This window comes from Drosophila rhopaloa, unplaced genomic scaffold, assembly GCF_018152115.1.
Source record: "Drosophila rhopaloa isolate 14029-0021.01 unplaced genomic scaffold, ASM1815211v1 contig_195, whole genome shotgun sequence".
Taxonomy (NCBI): domain Eukaryota; kingdom Metazoa; phylum Arthropoda; class Insecta; order Diptera; family Drosophilidae; genus Drosophila; species Drosophila rhopaloa.
The window spans coordinates 209,785-224,764 of NW_025335078.1; the positions used below are offsets into that span (position 1 = coordinate 209,785).

The 14,980-nt window shown below is 47.2% G+C and overlaps 1 protein-coding gene across 1 annotated transcript in view; it reads left to right on the forward strand.

Moving 5' to 3' along the window:
• The window catches only part of LOC108037710, a 32,720-nt gene that overhangs the window by 13,093 nt on the left and 4,647 nt on the right, over positions 1–14,980 (forward strand). Inside the window, 10 exon segments of the mRNA XM_044459348.1 lie at positions 5,753–5,892; positions 5,991–6,063; positions 6,267–6,299; positions 6,729–6,882; positions 6,945–7,065; positions 7,398–7,430; positions 7,853–7,905; positions 7,968–8,146; positions 8,505–12,323; positions 12,523–12,621. Coding sequence (XP_044315283.1) covers positions 5,753–5,892; positions 5,991–6,063; positions 6,267–6,299; positions 6,729–6,882; positions 6,945–7,065; positions 7,398–7,430; positions 7,853–7,905; positions 7,968–8,146; positions 8,505–12,323; positions 12,523–12,621 — 4,704 coding nt within the window.

The following is a 14,980-nucleotide window of genomic DNA, read 5'->3' on the forward strand; positions in this document are numbered from 1 at the left end:
ATCTTTCGCCGCGATTTCCCAGTCTTATTCGACTTATTCGTTTCCAAATTTATTGCTCGTATTTATAGATAATATTTTTTGTGTTAGCTCTTTCATTTTTTGTTTCTTTAGGACTGAACTTGATTTCGACTTTGGCAGTTGCGATTGTTTATTTAAAATATTTCACATTAGTTCATGTTAATTGTGCACACACCAAAGTTTCCACATGATTTAGACCAGCGTTTTGGAAAATCCAAACTGGAAACGAGGTGCGCCATTGCTAAATATATCAAATGACGTAAAATCCGAGGGAGAAAATGCGGAATATTTATTACAATATTTGCAATGTTCTCAATTGTTGTTCGCTTTTCGTGTTAGCCGCCCACGCGGTGCCGCCTTTTACAGTCTCTAATAAAAATGCCTGCTAAATAAGATCAACACGGAGAGGGGAGTACTATGCCATGTCGCCATCTCGACCCATTTGATGTTGTTTTAGCCCAGTCCGTTGGATTTTCCATTCAGCAGAATCCGCCGCGGGCCATAAAGCCCCTTTGAGGATTTACGGGGGCGAACCCAAATCCATCAAAACTTTTATTCCTTGATTGGCGTCATCTGATGGCATTATCTATGCTTTGGAAATAACGATCTCCTACACATTTATTTAAAGCATTAATTTGTATGTTGTTATTTTTAACATTTTCCCCTTTCTTTTTTTTCTGTTCGGACTATTTTGCCCATGCCAAAGAATGGAAAATATAAATTTTAAGACTTTTAGTGAGTGAAAATAATTTATAGTCCGGTATAAATTCAGTTGAACTTGAACGAAAAGATTCCTTTGCTTAGCTGCTGGTCGGGAAATAGCGATTTAATTTTGTTTGATGACGTAGCTATCGGTGGGATTATCAATCTGTTTGAAAGAGATCTTAATAATATAGATTGGAAAAGAATTTGGCAATCACGATGAAATAGGTATATGGATGAGCGTACAAATTAAACTGAATGAGATAATTATTTATTATCATCTCACGAATTGGCTGTGCAATTGACTTGACTTGTGAATAAATAATTTTAATCTTAAATGATTTTAACGAAGACGCTTAAAGCAATTATTTATGTAATTAAGATAGATACTTATATTTATTTAATAGAAATCATACGGATATGAATGTGGATCTAAGTTTTTATTTTTGAATCGTGATAGCCGAAATAAAAGATACCCAGATACTTTTTATAATTTATTCAATTTCATTAAAAACACCATAACTTAGAGTGAATGATTTCTGTTCTTTTCTATTCCGCTAATGTCATAGCCCATTATGCGGTTTGCAACCAGAGCTTTTCCAATCAGTTCCGGCTGAACCGCAAATATGCACTCCATTAATAACCCCAAATGGAGGAGTCCCCGCCTCCTCCACGAGCCACACGCAGGCGGACTCCCTCTGAATTCCACATAAATCAACCCAGGAAATGCTCTTAATTTGCCAGAGGCAGCCGCACCCTTTTCCATTCTCATTCCCATTTCCAATTGACAGGTCGCACTCTGACTCGGAACTCCCGATCCCAACTCCCGTTTTCCAATCTGTGACAGGTTGCGTAGAGCCCCCAACCACCACTCCTCCCCAACTATTTTCCCCACCACCTATTGTGTGAATTTTACAAGGCCGCAGCGAGCATATGGGTTCCGCTATTAGAAAAACATTTTACAAACAATCCAGAGTTAAAATTAAATGGTTCCCTCATTGCAGGTACAGTGAAAGAAAAGTCTTTGATTTAATTGATAAATGGTTAATATACTTTTCTGTCCGTTTAAGCTAGTATTAAAACGAGGAGTTTCACAAAGTTAACGATAAGGACTGAAGATCAAGGCTTAAATGAGAATTAATCATTTTTACATCCAAATACAGTATGATGACTGAGACGTTAAGTAAACCCAAATTTGCCTAATACATTCAACTAGAACATGATAAGAACATATAACAACATTAATTCATTTTCAATATTTTATAAATGTTTTCAAAAACCAATTTAGTTTCTATTTTTAGGGCTAATCAATTAATTCGGTTAATAGGTGTTATAAGTTACTTGATTTCAAAGCAAAAATGAATTTCAGAGTGATTTTGTTTTCCGTGGAGTCCCCTTTTTGTTGTTTTCTGAATTTTTTCTTGTTCGCAAATCGATAAATTTGAAATGAATTGCCTCGAACAACGAAAGCCAGCGAAATGCGGCTTCTGCTCGACTGCGGGCGCTCCTTGCGGGTGTGTCGCGCACTCAAGTGCCACTATTAGCATTTTTCCAAGCGAATTTTCGAATTTTCCGTCTGATTTGTTCTAAAGCAGCAGCAGTAGCGTCAGTGGCCACCGGAAGTGCCAAGCCAAGTCAAGCCAAACCAATCGAGTTGGCTTTGTGTGTTTGGGTTTGCTTTTTGTTTTGGGTTTGCTTTTTGTCTGGCTTTGCCGAAGAGTTGTTTGGATGTTTTGATGTTTTGATGTTTTGTTGTGACTTTTGTGAGCTGCTTCACTGTACTCCGCCGCACACACTTCCGTTCCATTTCGCATTGCACGCATAATTGGCGTTTCCCCCTCGAAGAGCCCCTGTCTCCGGTTGATCGAACACCGAGCGGCGAGAATAGTAATTGATCTGCTATTTGGGGATTGTGACGATGAGGCGGAGGAGCCGCCATCGGCAACTGGGTGTGTTTGGCTTTTGTTTCTCCCTGCCCATAGCCATTCCCATTCCTATTCCGAATCTGAATCCGAATCGGAATCCATCCCCATTCCCGGGCTTTTATAGTAGCTCTGCTCGACGCTGGCGAGTCACGCAAAATTCAGTTCGCCTCGAGCCGTGCGCGGAGTCAGCAACTCAATCAGCAAATCGCTCTCGAAATCGGTGGCCCATCCGTATCCGTAACCGGTATCTGTGCAATCTCCTGAGGTAAATCCCTCGAGTAAATCCGAGTAGTACTAATCTGAGTGACTCAGAGGATCTCGGTGTGTGCGAGTTTGATTGACATTTGCAAGGAGAAATTTCCTTTTGATTCGATTGTATAATTCAATTAAGTGCTGATTGAATAAAGACGTCAGCGCGCCCACGTACGAAACACCAGCATCAGCACCACCTCCACCACCTCCCCCTAACAGTTTCCCCCACCGCCCCTGTGAAACCCAAGCAATCCGCTAACGAATTTCGAGGCAGCACCACTGCTCCTCGGCCAAATACGTGTCAATGTCTCGAAGGCAATGCGCCTAGGGCATCTCTAAATGTATCTGTGTCTGAATCGGTAAATGTATCTGTGATCTCGGGGGTTTGTTTGTGGTTCTTGTTTTTTTACAGGTGGCATATAAATCTGTAGAATGAAAGATTTTGGCTAGACCCAATGCAAAGCTGCACAGACATCGCGGGGGTTAGTTGACAAGTAATCAGATTACGCTGACAGAATAAATCCACAATTGGCGGCAATTTATTTTCACTGCTTTAAAGTGGTTAACCGGGGATTAAAATGGAAGATTAGCTTCAAATTTTATGACCTATCTAAAGCTGTATAAATTGAGTTGAGATTGTATTCGTAAATTTGATTTGGGTTTACGTAGTTTGAAGTCCTTGAATTGTTTCATAATTGTGTCCGAAATATTTTTTTATCTATCCATTAATGTCTTAATTAAATATCTTATTTCTGAAAAGGATGTAAATATGAGAAAACGATTTAATTGATTTAAATTGATTTGAACATGCAATACTACATTTACATACATAGATCTTACGTTTAAGACAAATTTTGTGTTTGGTATGCATATATAGAAGTTAACGAACCTTGGTAGCACACCTCGCCCTGTTCTTTAACGGTACGGGAATATAAATTTATACTACTTCTCTGCATGTGTGTGCTTTTTTGTGAATGCTAAACATGCGCCAAATGCGATGACTCATTCCATCCGTGTGAGAGGAGCGTCTGTGTGCGTCTCTGTGTCCGTGTGCGTGTGTGTGTTGGCCAAATTTTGAATGGCTGCCAAATGGCGGCTTCCTCGGTCGCCGTCGTATTAATTATGGCTGTTCCACGTCGCTGTGTTTGTTTGTCAATTTGTCTTCGCTCGGTTTGTTGACTGCCCAAGAAGCTATTTTCGAGGAGATCTGCGGTTTAAGCATAGCCAGCGAGCATAAATTTGTTGACAAGTGTAAATGTCGGGGCGGGAAACTCAATCTCTGAACTCGCCGGCGCCCCTGAAAATGTCATCAGCCACATGAAAGACCCAACGCCCACACTGGCTCACCCTCTGAAAACTTTCGACAGGCGTGTGGACACCTTACGGTTCCAGTGGCGAACTAAACCAATCGGGCCCCACCTCGGCCACGCCCCCGCCACCGCCGCCGCCCTCGCTGCCCGTTTGGACGCCCCAGCCGTCGCCGGTGTTGAGCGGTCGCAAGGAGTTCCGCCCGGTCCACTTCGAGTCCCCCACTCTGCCACGTCGGTACACGGCTTTGCAGCAGCAAGATCAGCAGCAGCAACAGAAGACGACGACTACGATCCCGCCGTGGTCATACACCAACGGAGAAGGTGCCCCCCAACTGCCCCCCGCACCGCCCTCCCTGAACTCCGTGAATTCCAACTCGGACTACGCCGAGACCGACTGTTCGGGACACTTTGGTCCCGTGGCGCCCAGTGCCAGTGTCTCCGACAAGATCAGAAGTACTATATCCGCACACAGCTTCCCCTGACCCTTATTACTTAGCCGAGGTCCTCTTTCCTTAGTCCAATACTCAAAGTCAATCCATTTATATCCGTTTTTATTATCTTGCAAGTTATACTTTTACCCTTAAAGGGAAATTGTTAGGCAGTCGTGATTTTAAAAGGCTAAGATACATTTATACTTAAGGAAGCAACAGTTAGGCTATTAAATTTTAACTCTCCAAATAAAATATAGTTTCTAGACTTCTTTTGAGGTCCTATTTTGAGACACTATCAATGAAAAACAATCCAAAAAGGCTCTGGTTTTTATTATAGCCCCAAATTGTACCATTTATGCCTTTTGTTATATTATTATTACCACATTATTAGTAAAACAAACCGAATATGCAGACATTATTGTACACACTTTTTATACAGTACGTTTATTTCCATAAATGACTTTGTCGAGTCAAGAAACTAATGGGAAATATTCAGTTACTTTGTAGTAGAAAACAAATTTCGAATATATGAATCATTAATTTCCGGCAAAATCGATTTTATTTAGTGCTTTTGTAAAATGATTTGCTATAAAAAGGAAATTGTTGTGTTCTATTTTGGTTTTGGTACACACACATAAGTTACCTGATGATTTTTTGGTCGCTTCTTAGGAGAACCAAATTGCTAGTATATTAAAATTTGAGTATTGGTTATGGTTAGGTCGGATTTCCCGACTATTTCCTTCTTGCTTCCCCCTTCACATGGAACCCCTTTCTCAGACCCATATTCGTTTGATTTCGCTAACGATTAACTGTCGTTTATCGCCCCGAAAAGCATTCGAACGCTCTTCTTCCAACTCGGAGTTGCAGAGGCCGTTCGTGCGGCGCCAACTGTCCGACGCCAGTCGCCCAGCGTACAGGCCCAATGAAGTCAGTAAGTATAGCCAATGAGGGTAGGGCAAGTGACCAGGTGAAGCGAGCTCATGTCGACGCACAACACTGAATGTAGCTGTGATGTTTGTGTCCTCTGTTTAACCGCAAATACCTTAACCAAATACCTAAACCAAGCCCTCCAGAGAACCCAATCAACTAACCAAACTCCATCTGCGGTTTCCAGTCTACAAAGTCAAGCACGAGTATATGAGCGAACCGGAGACGGGCAGCGATCGTCCCCGGAAAATGGCACAGTTAGGGCGAAGACAGTACGACGGCATCGGTCCGGTGACCAACGATGGAATGCCCATCATCCTCAGATCGGTAAAGGAAGCCCCATTAACATGGGCAAATCGGGGGTCTTGAACTCGAAGTGAGATGATTTGATACGAGTATTGTTCCTTATCCCTATCCACATGCAGGAGGTCCAGGAGCCGCATCAGCATGAGTGGTACAAGCGTCTGTATCAGACGATTCACAAGCAGAAGAACGGCGGTAAATGTCCCCCACTTTTCCTTTGGTCTGAAGCATTACGAACTCCCCGAGTACACCATTCCCAATCCCATCCCAGCTCATTCCCAGAACCCAAATATGTCCATTCCCCCATTCCTCTAATGCTTCAGTCCGATCTCCAACTTATCGTTTTGGTCTCTTCAAATACTCTCGTTTCTCATTCTCCCATCCGCTTTCGCCTCAAGATGATTTCGTGATTCGCTACAAGTGTCCCAGAGGTGATTCTTTGATCTATAAACTATGCTATTCCCTAGTATACTCTTCCCTTTAGCTACCCGTTTTTGCCTGTAAATATAGACAAGGTCCAGTACCATGTAACCTCTAAGAAATAGAGAGCCTCATACTTATTTGGTTTATCTTTTGTTTACATGCATGCTGTATTATTTGGTTTATCTACATATGATTTATCTCATATTCCCGTGTCTAGCTCATTGACAATTTGGAAGCTTTCTACTAAATTTCAAGACTAACCTAATCTAAGGCCTAACTCACCCAACGCAAAACCACAAAACTACGCTAACATCATGTCCGCCAGTACACCACCTAGACAAAGTAATGATTATGATTGGTAGAGCTTGAGAAACCGCTTTAAGCTTCTCTAGACTGAATAATTGGCTCAACTAATATGTTTTTCCATATCCGCTCAGCCCGTCCGTCGTACAAGAGCAACGGCTACGTCTCAGAGCCCGAACCCAACTACGATTCCGACTACTCCACGGTGAGGTACCGCACCCAGAATCCGCACCGCGTGCAGTCCGTATCCTCGGCTGTCAATGTGCGCAACCTCAACCAGGACGAGAAGTGAGTCCTTAGTTTTATCATAATTGCGATCCCTCTATTGAACGAGTAACTTTTTACTACAGGTTGTATGGTACTATGCCAAATCCCATAAAATCAGCGCAGAACTCGTATAAAAATCAGCCAGGTCGCATCGAGAACTACACGACAGGTCATTCGTCTGTTTCCGAAAAGGAAAAGAAGGAGGTAAGTGCTGCCCCTACTCCTAACATCCACATAAACTCTCATCAGTGCGACCGAAAAACTCATCATTTTGGAACAATCCACTTCACCACCATCACTTTTAACCCATGCGAAGCAATCAGCGGCATTCACTTAATGGGCCTCTTCACTGGCCTAATCCTTAGCACCGTCCACTATTAGCTTATTGCCCCTGCTCCCCACACCGCCATGATAATACCCAAAAAGCCCTAGCCGGGCCCATAATCAAGCAGCATTCACATTCACAACCCATATTCAGTCATTCAGATCGCCTCAAATTTTCTAACTCACAGCAATTATTCTATTCACAATTCTAGTGGTGGGACGAAGTGATGGACATCTTTAACGGGGTATGATCTCTTCTATATATTCTAGATTTAGTTTTAGTTTATTTACCTTCCGATTGAGTTACTCGAGACTGTTTTCCGTCGCCTACCGTAAACTAAACCGATCCCAACTATCTGCTTATTGTTGTATCTTTCCTTGCCTACCATTTACCGCCTGCCAAAACGCCTGACCCATATCGTTCGCAAAGTGGCTTAGGGAGCATACACGCATCCCGCGAATTATCATAGAGTTCGTCGATGATTTCGACGACATCGGAGTAAGTTTCCCCGGACAGAAGATCCATCGATCTGTCAGAGATTATTAAGAAAGCGAGGCAGGAATCATTGCAAAAGGCACAAGAACTACTAATAGAAGCCACTCGATCAAATGCAATTTTGTTCATAAATTGAAACTAAGTTTTGTATTCTCTCTTCCCCTTTGATAGAATCTAGAACAATCGAAATTATCGCCGTTGTATACCGAAGGTAACTTGTCCAGGTAAGCAAGCTATAATAAATAAAAAGAAAGATACGTAACACCAGCCTTTTCCGTCTTCCCAGAGCTCTGGCCAAGGAATCCGGCTATACCAGCGACTCAAACCTCGTCTTCCGAAAGAAGGAGCTACCTGTAAGCAGTCCCCTTAGTCCCGTTGAACAAAAGGAGGCCTACAAGAGTCTCCAGGCAGGCGGAGAACCTCCACTGCTCGGCTTCCGCAAACCAGCGCCCGAGAAGCCCCGTGGTAAGTCGCATCTCTTCTTATTTTTGGGTAGTTTCATTTAATCTAATAACTAACATAGTTGTAAGTCGCTGGGCTCTTCTACTCACTAATCTGCAAACGGTGTTGGTTCCAAGGTCTATCTATCGTACACTCAAACTATGTAAGATTGTAAACTCTTGCCACGTGTTGCCCTGGCTTACTCCCTCTCACCCACTCTCACTGCTCACCTGAAGTTGTATTTGTCCGCCCATCAGGAGGCGGGCACCACCGACAAGAAACAAAAATAGCACCACCGTTTTTGGCACTGTAACAGGCACCACCAAAAACCTAGCAGACGCAGCTGCCTAATCCCAAAACCCAAATTATTGCCTTCCTCAAGAAATTGTGGAGGAGTTCGAATTCATACAGATCACTCCCACGCTCACAAAGATTCGTGTGAGCACCAAGGAGCTGGAAGAGGAGCAACCCTTGAAAAAACTGCCAACCATACCGCCTCCGCCGCCACCACCTCCACCACCGCCACCGCAAGATTTGACCAAGAGGAGGGAGAGGAAGCCGGCGAAGATGTTCTCGCAGCTGTCGAAGAATCTGCCCTCGTTCATTCCCTTGAGCAAGAAGCAGCAAGTATCGCAACAGGATGACCCTCCTCCAAGACCGCCCCACCGGAAGTCCAGCTGCACGAAGAGCACTGTTCGGGTGCTGAGTTCCGCCTCGAAGTCCAGGCATGAGCAGTGCTTCCAGCCACCGAATGGCAATGCCTCTGGGGTGTCCACCATCACCCTGAGGAAGGTGGCCACCTCGAGTTGTTCGCGTCGCGAGCCCATTTGTCGGTCGAAGTCGGCGGGAGCGGTGTCCACCCTCCTGCAAACCCTGACGGCCACCAAGGAAACCCGACTCACGCGTCGCGTTCAGCAGCAGCAGCAGCAGTCCCGTTTGAGGTCCTCCAGTCCTAGTAGACGTCCCGCCCGTCTGCTGGCTCTTCGCCACTCCAGCCGGAGCCCCGTGGCCTTTGGTCGTAGCATCTCGAAGGAGCGCAGCTTCGCTGAGGAGAAGAAGCGACTGGAGAACACCCTACCAGCTAATCGCACCAACTTTGAGGCTAGTACCAATATCCTAAGGGACCCCTCTCTGAAATCCCCTCAAGAGGTAAGGGAGGCAGTGCGCTCGTACGCCACCTCGCGTAGCAAGTCTTTGCCAAGGCTCCGTCACACCACGGTGAGCACCACTACAAGGCAGACCATGTGTTTCCCACAAGTGCGACCCCAGACGCTATTGGACTGTGGAACTCGATCGCTGAGGAAGTCTTCCTCGAAGGCTGGAAAGGGTCAGGTTAAGAATGGGTCTAATGACAGCCTGCCGCGGAGTAACTCCACTTTCTCCATTGACTCGCTGGTGCGTCAGGAATTCGTGCCCATTGCACCGCCCAAAACGTATGTGAGCAAGTCCAGAGGCTCGTCTTCCAAGGCGCTGGTTCCTCTCCAGAACAGCCGCAGCGAAGGTCATGTTCCCCGGAAGCGTCAGACCGGGAAAACCACCTCCAAGCCATCTCCACCGGTTACCGTCCACTCCTATAGCGAGTCGGTGCGCGAAAAGACCAACTTTTGGAACGAGTACAATGCGAAGCAGGCCATGTCATTGCCCCAGGAATACAAATTCGGTCCGGAGGATGTGTGCGACTACGCCAGTCAACCGATCCAGCAACCGTGCATCGAGGACCTCGTGTGGAAGTATGAGGGCAGGGAGCAGCGTCCTCCGAAACAAGTGTCCGTGACGGACATTGCCCGTCCGCAGTCGCCGCAATTGAGCCAGGAGCGTCGCTTTTCGCCCACTCGAGAGGTGAGAGTGCCCCAGATTAGCCGAGAGGTGCGATCCCCCTCTCGCCGACGCATCGACAGCCTGCGTTCCAAGGACAAGGAGCAGTCGTTGGCCAGGGCCAGCAGTCTGAGCAGCGCCGATGAGCGTCGCAGGGCCACTCCCGTTCCGGCGAATGGACTCTACCAGTGCGGGGAACTGGCCCACAGCGCCACTTCTCTGACCCACCTGGAGCGGCACAGCCCCAGCTGTCGGTATCGCAACAACTGCGAGCGTTTCACCGAGCTAAACCGCTTTTACAGCACTTTGGAGCGGGTGGGTCAGCTGGAGAGGGCCACATCCTCCAGCAGCTTCCATCCCTTGAGGAAAGATGCCGAGCTCCTGGACTTTGATGAATGGCGCCGGGTGCGACTTCACGAACGCGCTGAAAAGGAGCTCCACTATTTGGTGGGAAAGCTACAAGATGACCAGAAACAGCGGGATCTGCACTTCCGTTCCAAGGACGTGGGCTCCATCAAGTGGCGCCAGGAGGCCGACCAATCACTGATTGCCAAGAAGAAGTCCGTCGAGGATCTCCGGGACAATTTCGAGCAGCTGAATCTTCTCAGGCAGCAACAGCAACTGCAATCGGAACCGGTTCATCGCCATTGGAGGCGCAACACGGTGGCTGATTTGGCCAGCAGTCTGGAGCACCGCGTGGAAGTTGAGCCGGAGATGGAGCGCCACTTGGACAACGATCTGGTGAGCACTTTGTCCAAGGATCAGATCAAGAAAATCACCCAGCAGCTGAATGAGATTTACTCGGGAAACCGCACGGTTCCCGCCGTCGAGGAGCAGTATGTGGTCACCGTGGAGAAGGGTTCCCGACCGAATGGCCTGAAGGTGCGCTGCAACTCGACCATCTCCAAGGATCAGCTCCTGGGCCCCGTTCAACGCAAGCGGGACGAACAGCAGTCCAACCAGACTTTGCCCCGTGCCACTCGCAGTCAATCGCCGGTGGTGGTGGCCAGGGAAACCCGTGGCGCCATCGCAGCCAAGAATGCCGAGTTGACCCTGGCCAAACCGCCTGATGTGCCACCCAGGCCCAAACCCGCACCAAGTCAGGAGGCCAAGAGCAAGCCACCTGCAAAGGCGGACTCTAAAGTGGAAACTCGCGAGCCAGCGGAGGACATAAACCAGAAGATACAGTACTTCGAGGATCGCCAGTTCGATGAGCCACCGAAGACCATTTACCACGCTCGCGAGGATTCCTCTCCAGACGAGGCAGAGGTTATGCGACTCATCAATCAAAATATGCAGGAGCGCCAGCGAGCCAGGCAGCTTCTTCACCACCAGGAGCTGAGCAACTCCCTGACCGATTTGAGCGGCGTTTTCGGCGAGCGTCCAGCTGCCCGAGTAAATTTTCACTTGCACAGCCCGCCCGACCGTCCGCCCGACGACGAGCTTATCAGCTTTGGGAACGGATCACCGGATCAAGGAGACGGCAGTCTTGAGCTCTACTCGGACTCCTACTACCGATCGCGCAGTCTGTCGCCCCAATCGCAGGCCTCCGCCTGCTCCAGCTCCTATTTGCAGAGGGTATACACTGGCGAGGTGAGGAAGATGCGCCAGCACTTCGAGAGCATCCAGCAGTCCGGGGAGCAGTCCCGGGAGCCATCCAACGAGCGGCGTGATTTTTTTGGGCTTAGCTCGCTGCGGAGGGCGCGCAGCGATCCCGAGATGAATGCGGGATCCAAAGACGCCCCGGACACCGCTACGGAGGCGGTGTCCAAGGAGGATGTGCCACGGCTGACCCACAAGTTCGAGCTGCGGGCAGCGACGCCCTCGCCGGAACGCGGGAGGAGGCGCCTGAGGAGCGCCCAGGACAGGCTAATGCCCCATATCGACATCATCAGCAAGACGGCGGCCTTGAAAAGGGAGCTACCGATCCGGCCGAGTCCCACGAGGAGCGTGAGCAGCAACAGTCACTGCTTCGAGCGACTGAGGATGCGCTACGAATCGCCGGAGCCACAGACCCAGAGCTATCTGTCCACCTCGCATCCGGACATGCGGGATGTCCACGACATATCGCCGCACTTGAGTGCCGACTGGGTGGCTCACAAGCACCCCGAGCCCTCGAAGCCCAAGGAGCTGCCCCGGAAGCCACAGCGGGTGGTGCGGGCCAGCTCCACTTCGCCACTGCGTCCGGCAAAATCGGAGAGCCACCAACTAGGCTCCCGACTAACTAGCTGCATGAGGGACATATTCGCCAACCAGAAGTTCGATCCCAACAAACATCGTCCCAAGGCTCGATATGTACCCGATGGTGCAGAGAATGGCAATAAGAATCCCAAGGACAATGGAACTTTGGAGCGCCTCAAGAAGACGGCCATGGTGACTTTCAAAGGTGATTAGCAGTAACAACTTTCAGGGAGCAGTGATTGGGGGTATTTCGGGTGCATCACAGGGCCAGGGCCACTCTAGACTATGCTTCGTTGGTCGCCTGATATCGTAGAGCTAGCTGCTGCTTTTGGGTACTCCCCCATTGGTCCTAACTATTCCAAATTATCCCTTTACTCGTCTCTTATCTGTAATCGTTGGCGCAGATCTCGACCCGAACGCGCCCCCAATACCCCCTCAGCCGCCAGTCAAGGGTCTCTCCGCCTACGATTTCCCGTACAACACCGACACTTTCGACGGATCAGGTGAGTGACGATCAAGCAGGTGTTCTCCTGGCTTACTCCATATTGGAGCGAAAATAACCTCCGCTTAAGAGCCTTACTAAATAGTAAGGAGGCTTTTTTATGAAACAATTTGATGTCCTTTTATCTATATGGTATATACCAATTCAACTGTACACTGTAAGATTGAGTAAATAGACAGTTTGAAATAGATTAGTTTAGAAGAATATAAACCCACATGTGACCTTATAAAAACTGCTTAGTTTAAGCGAGCTTTTTAACTGAAACTACTGCCAGGACATTCTATTCCCGTTCCAAGCCGCTCTCATTCGTTGACCTTTGCTAAAAGCATTTTTACTACCGCAGCGGCGAACAATTTCCGCAATTGGTGCAATTTCGCTTTGAAGGCGCGCCGTGCCTCAGTTGACCAAATTAATCGATATCACCAATGAGAATGCGGGCCACGCGGACGGGCCTGACCTGCTTAGCTCACCCGGCCGAACCACCACCCACCTGTCCGCCCCTTCGGGTGGTGGCACGGCTGTTTTGTTGCTGCCACGTGGGGGTGGCTCACCTTGCCGGCCTGCAGTTGTTCGCGTTGCCATGGCCAAGACGATGCCGTCAACAAAACAAACTCGGGAATATACCTGTCGCGGCCGTTAGTCAGTTTCACTTTTCCGTGCCAAAAAAACGTGTCTTTCGGGTCGCGCTCGGAAATTAAATGTCTTATGCAACTGCGGGAATATGATCCACCAAACGCTGGCGCCGCATCGTAGCCAATCCTCCAGTTACTCCAAGAGTAAGGCGGTCCACTGGCGGCAGAAGTTGCATCGCAGTTGTAATGACCTGGAGTTGGGGGATGACCGATACCAAATCCCGGAGACACAAAGCCAGTGGCGCAGCCCGGAGATTAACGACAATCCGTGGCAAAGGCCCCAGAGCAGTGGAGGCGATACCAGCAACGTTCGTAACGCCAGCGGCAACAACAATGGCATATTGCGTCAGGACGGCGCTTGCGATATTCCCAACTGTGGAAAAATCCTGTGGATACATCGCCGGGGATACGATTACTCGAGCAACGCGCCCCTGAGACCTCCGTCCCCCTCAAACTATCAGGGTGTTGCAGGTGGCTACCACGTGGTGGGACTGCCCCACACACCGCAGCCCAACCAAAGGCAGGCCTATCTGGCCAACCAGCACGCCATTGGGGCCTCCATGCCTCTGCTTCTCTGGCAGCAGCAGCAGCAACAGCAATTGCAGCTGCAGCAGCAGCAGCATCAGCAGCATTTGCAGCAACATCAAAGATATCAAAAGATGCGGCATCAGTGGCCAAGCAGTTAGTATCTAGAACAAAGTCACTATAAAGCAAGGGAATCTAATAAATGATAGCTCCATCTTTTATTTATTTTTAGTCTTGATTTTTATTTATATAAAAATATTTGATGATAATCTGTAGCTCCAAAGTGCATATCTAATTTCATATTAATAATACTTATATTTTATGTTAATAATTATTTGAAAGATTTTTTTTTATTCCAACACCTTAAGATCTACTAGTCACGTTGAGGTCGTTGAAACAAGTTTATAAAAATCGTATTCTTTGTGAAGTTAAGCTACAAATATATAGGAATAATTTTATCAAACTGTGAAATTTCAAAAAGGGTATAAAAAATATATATTTATATTTTTATATTTTTCTTTGAACCTAAATAGACAATTAATAAATTTGAATTTATTTGAACTATTAGCCTAGCCACAGATGTTGGTGAGCGGTGTGATAGACCCCCAGCGAGATAAAAGAAAGCCAAACTATCGATTGAGCCCCCTTTTCAGCTCCCAACGTCCCATTCGCTTTGCACTTTCTCATTTGACTAAGCGACCTTCCTGTTTTGCACTTTCTCACGGTTTTTCTTTTGCAAAAAGGTAAAAACTCGTTATCACCTGGGCCGCCTGAGTTTGCTCAAGAGAGGTGGCCAAAAGAGAGAGAGATAAAGTTGGCCACATGTTCGCCACCACTTGGCCACGCTCCTCACGTTCCAATCGGAAAGATTTGATAAAAGCTTGAAGCTGTGTCAGTAACTGCGAGGAAAAGCTTTTATTTTACTATGATCAAGGTGAAGATAAAACAGTGGAAAGGGGGCTTAATCGGACTGAACACAATTAATATATTTTTTATTAAACGATATTTATTAACCACACAATGTAATTATAGACAGAAAACAGTATCTTTATTATAAAAGAGCCATCAATTTTATAATAATTACACTGGTTATTAACAATTACACTGTGTTGTTAATAAATATAATAATATTTACTTTTTCCCGCTGACTGAAAATATTACGGATATGAGCTCGGCAACAAATAAAATAGAAGGCAGTGCGGT